Raw genomic sequence first — 7,582 nt, 5'->3', positions numbered from 1 at the left:
AGAAAACAGAAGTAACTGGGAGAAAAAACTACAAAATGTGTAGTTTGGGGATTGCAAAAGTGGGGAAATATCGCTACCTGCTGGTGAGGGTTGGGAACAAAAAAACAGGCTGCGACTTGTGAATTAGTGCCTAAGGCCTTTCCCTGCTAACCAGAAGGCTGGCGTTTCAAACCCCCTAGCCATTACTGGGAAGGACAATTCGGCAGTCTACTTCTGTAATAATACCGCCTCGGAATCCCAAGGAGGGGTCGCTATGAGTCTGATTCGACTCCACCACACTAACTTTGGTTTGTTTTGTTTTTCACTCCAGCGCTTCCAACCACGCACCTCCCGCGTAAGCGGATTCCAAGACCCGCCTCTCCGGTGGTTCCAACCACTGTGCTCCCGGTGCAAGGTGATTGACGGGGAAGCATCCTGGTCCGTTACCTAAACTCGTCACTCCGGAAACAATGAGCAATTTTTCCGGAAGTTCTGGGTCCGCACAGTCCCAGCGTTCTTTGCCTTCCGGCTGTGCTTAGTCCGGTTTGTCCAGTCCCTCCTTGCGCGCCTATTTCGATCCTGAATTTCAGGTTCCAGTTTTTAGTCCCGAGAAACCGGCGCAGATTTTCCAGGAGTGTATTTTTGGGGCGTGGCTATGGGGGCGGGAATGGCGCAGTTGGAAGGTTACTACTTCTCCGCCGCCCTAAGCTGTACCTTTTTAATATCTTGCCTCCTCTTCTCAGCCTTCAGCCGGGCTCTGCGAGAACCCTACATGGATGAGATCTTCCACCTGCCGCAGGCGCAGCGCTACTGTGAGGGCCACTTCTCTCTCTCACAGGTGGGATCCCCAACCTGTCCCCACCTCAAAGCAGGCCAAAAAGGGCAAATTATTCCCAGCGTTGTTTTCTAGCCTTATCCTTAGCTCTCCCTGCCTCTCTTCCCAGCTTTTGTTTACATCTGTCTCCGAGATGTATGGAATATTTGTTAAATGAATGAGTAAACAACAGATCTGTCTCCTGGGAAGGAATGGTCTAGGGGAATATCTAAAGGGGGACTGAGTCTCTGATCGCAATTTTACTTCCCCAATAGCGGGATTAGAGGGATTGGGCCTCTCCCAGAAAATTTCAGAAAACGGACCTATAGTTAATCTGTCCAGCATCTTACTGTGTGTTCTTGGGTTTGGGTGAGGTGTGGTGGGGGATCTTTAGCCACCAAGAGATATGACAGTAATTCCATTCCTGGTTTTTGTTAACTGGATAAACTGTCAGCCAATGAAGTGGCATCATTTTAAACATACCCACAGTGATTGTGGGTCAAGCACAGGAGAGAATAACCATAAAAATAAAGTAGGGTTATTCCTCCTCTTCTAGTGAGGCAACGTATGATAAAAATTAGAAATGTAAAGTCTGTAGTCAAAGAAAGACCTGTTTTAAAATATTAGCCCTGTTATCTACCATTCATGTGACCTTGAAAATTTTCTGAGTCTCAGGTTATTCATTTTATAAAGTGACAGTACTAATAGTATCCACGTGGGGTTGGTGCAAGATTAAATACAGAGCCTTTAGACTAATTCATAGCTCATTGTATGTTAGCTGTTATTGGTGAAGCCTGTAGTCAACACTTCTTTCTCTCTAAGCCCCGTCATTTTTCTAACCAAATTACCTATGCTTTTTTAAACTACAGCATTTACATTTGGTCACCAAAATAGAGACATTCCAAAGACTACTAGGTCTTGGAAGGTATAAGCTGATTTTAAGTTGTTGTTTTCCACTGATTGCTGATGCCTTAACAATCTCTGTGTTGTAGTGGTTAAGGTGTTTGGCTGCTAACCAAAAGGTTGGTGGTTTGAAACCACCAGCCACTCCATGGAAAAAAGATGAGATTATCTGCATCTGTAAAGTTTTACAGCCTTGGAACCCAGTGGGGGTCATTATGAGTCAGAACTGACTTGATAGCTGTGTGTTTTCTGAGTTTAACAATCACAAAGTGTAAGGACAAAAATTAAGCAAAACTTTTCCCAAGAGGAGGTGTCTGATCTTCCAAGACTAGTCTGTGTCAATAGAGTAGCTTCTCAACATGCCTGATTATTGGTAATGACAGTTTGAGCTTAACATATATGTGTTTGTAGTGCTGTAATTATAACCATATTTTCACACGAATGACATGCATTATGTGGCTTTTGCAAACTGTGCAACCCCCTCTTGCATTAATCCCGTGTGAAAAATATGGTTTCTCTTGCTTTTATTTATTTGACTTTTCATATTTCATTTTAAAGTGGGATCCCATGATTACTACATTGCCTGGCTTATACCTGGTGTCAGTTGGAGTAGTCAAACCTGCTCATTGGATCTTTGGATGGTCTGAACACGTAGTCTGCTCCATTGGAATGCTTAGATTTGTTAATCTTCTCTTCAGTGTTGGCAACTTCTATTTACTCTATTTGCTTTTCCGTAAGGTACAACCCAGAAACAAGGTACGTTTTCAAAATAATGTATTACAAGTTTATGTACAGCCAGGTCTCCATTTAAGATGAATTTATTTTATGAGATTTGGTGAAAAATATCTTTAGCCCTGTGTATGAAGTGTATAAAATGTCTGCATACAGTTGTTTGTATATGGCATAATGATAAAGCAAGTTCCTGCTGCCCCCATTTTAGAAGGAATTTGTATTTGTTTACTTTAAGAACTCTTGTTTACTTGTAAAGTCCAAAGGAAGTATTTGTTGGTAAATCAAACAAGTTCAATATATGTATATTCAGCTTGTTTGCTAGGCACAGGACTACAAAGATAAATGAGGTGCAATCTTTTCCTTGTGGACTTTATGTTTTCAGCTGATTGCAGGGGAGAGGAATGAGTGGTATTGGATAAGACTTCACAGAGAAGGTGGTACTTGAGCTGAATCTTGATGAGTGGATAGGGCTATAAGACAGGTGATAAAAGAAACTTGGCAAGAGAAACAGCATAAAAAGATATCAAAAGCATTAAGAAAAAAAGATATAAAGAATAGCTGATTAGAATTGCATGATTTGTAAAATTAGGGATGTGAGATTGGCCAGAAGGTAGGGGCAAAATCATAAATATTTTTGTATGCCATGATGTGGACTTTAAACTTTGTCTTATAGGTGATGGAGAGCCATTCATTTTAATTAAGGGAATGGCTTGGTCTGATTTTATGATTTAGGTTAAGTGTAGGATACAGTTCAAGGCTGAACAACAACAATTTAGGGACATAACACTTTCAAATTCTGATATAGTCCATCAGAAAGACTAGAGAAGATATATATAACTTTATGGTGGGCTCATTATTTTCTGGAAAATCACTCTAATTTCATCATGAAATGAGAAGATCATTGGGCATAGGATTATAAATGTTACATGTATATTTATATTCTCTCTAGTGAAGAGTTTTGAAGGGATAGCTTTAAATGAAATTGATGATAATGCTTAAATTAATGTTTATTCATAGTGCTAAGGCTTAAACTTGGGGAAATGGAACCATTTGGACTGTGTCCTTTTTAATCTCCATTTTCATATTCACCCTACAACTTTGTTCAGTGCCTTGCATACAGAGATTCCTTAAATATTTATTATATAATGATTCAATCTATTTTAGGCCATCATTGCTTTGGCACACACATGTATTCTAATGGCTTCCAAACTGATAGATGTAACTAAAAGGTACCAGGATGTGTTTTTATAAATGTATATTGCTGTTTTTGCAAAACTTGAAAAAATATTGGAATTTTATTTAAATAAGATTCAAGTGCTCTTTCATTTTTTAATCTCTTACTTAGCTAAGCAGAAATAGCCTATTTTCTTCATCATGAAAATAGTTTTAACTGTATTTTTTATCTGCTTCCTAGGCTGCCTCAAGCGTCCAGAGAATTTTGTCAACATTAACACTAGCAGTGTTTCCCACACTCTATTTTTTTAATTTCCTTTATTATACAGAAGCAGGATCTATGTTTTTCACTCTTTTTGCCTATTTGATGTGTCTTTATGGAAATCATAAAACTTCAGCCTTGCTTGGATTTTGTGGCTTCATGTTTCGTCAGACAAATATCATCTGGGCTGTCTTCTGTGCAGGAAACGTCATTGCACAAAAGCTAACTGAAGCTTGGAAAACTGAATTACAGAAGAAGAAAGAAGAGAGGCTTCCCTCTATCAAAGGACCATTTTCAGAATTTAGGAAAATTCTTCGGTTTCTTTTGGCTTATTCCGTGTCCTTTAAGAACTTGACTATGCTTGTCCTTTTGACTTGGCCCTATATTCTTCTAGTATTTGTGTTTTGTGCTTTTGTATTAGTTAATGGTGGAATTGTTGTTGGTGATCGAAGTAGTCATGAAGCCTGTCTACATTTTCCTCAGCTCTTCTACTTTTTCTCTTTTACTCTGTTTTTTTCCTTTCCTCACTTACTGTCTCTTGGCAAAATTAAGACTTTTCTTTGCTTAGTTTGGAAACGTAGAATTCAGTTTTTTATGATTACCTTAGTTTCCTTATTTTTGGTTTGGAAATTCACTTACGTTCATAAATACTTACTAGCAGACAATAGACATTATACATTCTATGTGTGGAAAAGAGTTTTTCAGAGATATGGAATTGTGAAATATTTGTTAGTTCCAGGCTATATATTTGCTGGTTGGAGTGTAACTGACTCATTGAAATCAAAATCAATTTTCTGGAATTTAATGTTTTTCATATGCTTGTTTATGGTTACAGTTCCTCAGAAACTGCTGGAATTTCGTTACTTCATTTTACCTTATGTTATTTATAGGCTTAACATACCTCTGCCACCCACATCCAAACTTCTTTATGAACTGGGTTGCTATGCTGTTGTTAATTTTCTAACTTTTTATATCTTTCTGAACAAAACTTTTCAGTGGCCAAATAGTCAGGACATTCAGAGATTTATGTGGTAACATCAGGGATATTTTGAACTCTAAAAGTACACGTAATAGTTGGGTTATTTCCTCAGTGAACAACTGACCAAGTAGAAATTACGGAATTTCTTTAAGGCACAATGGTGATCCTCAAATGAGATTTTTTTACATATATTTAAAGTATATGTAACAAATTGAAGGAAGTTGAGTGGTAAAGAACTGGACCAGCTCAAAAAGCCTGAATAATGGGAAAATAAAATTGTTTACAATTATCTCAATATTTTTCTGCTACTGCTGGCTACTAAAAAACTTGGAAACTTTTTATATACACACAAATTTAAGAACATTGAGTATGCTTCATAGCCCTGAATTTATTTGTTAATTTTGCCCAGAAAATGACAGCAAACAAAGTAGTTGATAAATATTTATAAATGATATGGTAGTATTGAAATGTTACTTACCATTTCAATAAGTATACATAATTTCTTTGGTTTTTTAAATAATGTTGTGCTTTAGGTGCAAGTTTACACAACAGATTGGGTTCCCATTTAACAATTTTTATGCATGTTGTTCCATGACATTTGTTCCATTTTTCACAGTGTGTCAGCATTCTCCATATTTCCATTCTGTTTGTTCTGTTTCTATTAACCTATCTTCCCTGCCTCTCCTTACCTTCTTCTCTTTGCTTTATGGTAAAAGTCAACTGTTTGGTCTCTGACAGTTGAGTATTTAAGGGAGCACAGTACTCAAAGGCGATAGTGTTTATTTTATAAGCCAATCTGATTGGATAAAAGGTGACCACTGGGAGTGGCTTCACTTCCAAGTTCAAAGAGTATCTGAGGATGATAGTCTCGAGGGTTCCTCTAGTCTCTATCAGTCTAGTAAGTATGAACATTTTTAGGAATTTGAATTTTGTTACACGTTTTTCTAAATACACAGTTTTAATCATAAGGCAGAATAAACACATGGATGGTAAATGTTATAAATGAGAGGTTCATATATATTTATGTTTACTTGTATTTTATTGACTATGCAAAAGCATTTGACTGTGGATCATGACACATTATGGATATCATTGAGAAGAATGGGAATTCCAGACATTTTATTATGCTCATCAGGAACCTGTACATAGACCAGGAGGCTATGTCATTCAAACAGAACAAGGGGATACTGCATGGTTTAAAATCTGACCTTTCACCATATTTACTCAGTCTATGGTGAACAAATAATCTGAGAAGCCAAACTACGCAGCATCAGGTTTGGAGGAAGACACATTAACAACCTGTGATATGCAGACGACACAACCGTGCTTACTGAAAGTGAAGATGACTTGAAGCACTTACTGATGAAGATTAAAGATTACAGTCTGCAGTATGGGTAATACCTTAACATTAAAAAAACGAAAATCCTCACAACTAGACCAATAACCATCACGGTAAATGGAGAAAAGACTGAAGTTGTCACTTTAGTTTCACAGTCGACACCCTTGGAAATAGCAGTCAAGCAATCAGACCACATATTGGCACTGGGCAGATGTGCTGCAAAAGACCTCTTTAAAGTACTGAAGTGCAAAATTGTCTCTCTGAAGACTAAGGTGCACCTAACCCAAGCCATGGTATTTTCAGTCACCTCATACGTGTTTGAAGCTGGACAGTGAATAAGGAAGATCAAAGAAGAGTTGATGCTTTTGAGTTGTGTTGGTGAAGAATACTGAAAGTTCCATGGATTACCAGTAGAATGAACAAATCCTGGAAGAAGTACAGACAAAAATGCTCCTTGGAAGCGAGAATGGCCAGACTTCCTTTCACTTACTTTGGTCATGTTGTCAGAAGGGACCATTCCCTAGAGAAGTATATCGTGTTTGGTAAAGTGGCAGGTAAGCAGAATAGGGGAAGGCCTTCAGCAAGATGGATTAATACAGTGGCTGCAACGATGGTCTCAGGTACAGCAAGGATTGTGAGGCTGGTGCAGGACCATGCATGTTTTGTGCTGTCGTATGTAGGGTTGCTGTGATTCATAGCCAACTTGATGACACCCAACAACAACAAGAACAACATGTTTATGTGAGAATCTAGTTATTAGTTATTGGTTGAAATCTAGACATGATGCAGCTCTTTAATTAGATCCTAATTTGAAATATATGATGACCAAAGATTGTGTTGATAATGCCAAAATATAGGACTCCTAAGGCTGTCATAATTAGTTAGAATAAATGTGATGGCTTAAAACAACAAATTTATTCTTTCACAGTTCTGGAGGTCAGAAGTCCAAAATCAAGGTGATAGCGGGATTAGTTCTGGAGGCTCAGGAAGAAATCCATTCCATGCTTCTCTCCTAGCTTCTGGTGGCTCTTGGCAGTCCTTGGCTTTCATTGGCTTATAGATATATCACTCCAGTATCTGCCTCTGTCTTCATTTGGCCTTTCCCTCTGGGTTCCTGTGTCTTCTCTTCTCTCTCATAAGTACAGTGTCCTCAGATATAGGGCCTATCCTGATCCAGTATGATCTCATATTGAGATCCCTAATTACATCTACAAAGACCCTTAAGGCCACATTCAGAAATATCAGGTGGACATATCTTTTTGTAGAACACTATTCAACTCATTGGGAGCTCTGGTAGCATAGTGTCTAAGGCACTTGACTGCTAACCAGAAGGCTGGTGGTTCAAACCCACCAGCCACTCCTCGGAAGGAAGATGGGGCAATCTACTTCCGTAGTGATAAC

General features: G+C 38.3%; 1 protein-coding gene across 1 annotated transcript; it reads left to right on the top strand.

Moving 5' to 3' along the window:
* The first annotated feature begins 634 nt into the window (after positions 1–634).
* Positions 635–4,898, top strand: LOC103198950 (ALG10 alpha-1,2-glucosyltransferase). The gene is made up of 3 exons (XM_007943156.2): positions 635–817; positions 2,255–2,452; positions 3,843–4,898. The coding sequence occupies exons 1-3, from the start codon at positions 635–637 to the stop codon at positions 4,896–4,898; spliced, it is 1,437 nt and encodes a 478-aa protein (XP_007941347.1).
* Positions 4,899–7,582: the final 2,684 nt, after the last annotated feature.

This window comes from Orycteropus afer, unplaced genomic scaffold, assembly GCF_000298275.1.
Source record: "Orycteropus afer afer isolate SDZICR_OR568_19922 unplaced genomic scaffold, OryAfe1.0 scaffold00100, whole genome shotgun sequence".
In the NCBI taxonomy this organism is placed as follows: domain Eukaryota; kingdom Metazoa; phylum Chordata; class Mammalia; order Tubulidentata; family Orycteropodidae; genus Orycteropus; species Orycteropus afer.
Note: the sequence above shows the minus strand (reverse complement) of the source record. Positions and strands in the feature narration are given on the sequence as shown.

Coding starts and splice junctions, on each gene's coding strand:
- LOC103198950 (XM_007943156.2), top strand. CDS start 635: ATGGGGGCGGGAATGGCGCAGTTGGAAGGTTACTACTTCTCCGCCGCC. Junction 818..2,254: donor GCCACTTCTCTCTCTCACAG/GTGGGATCCCCA, acceptor TTCATTTTAAAG/TGGGATCCCATGATTACTAC. Junction 2,453..3,842: donor AGGTACAACCCAGAAACAAG/GTACGTTTTCAA, acceptor TCTGCTTCCTAG/GCTGCCTCAAGCGTCCAGAG.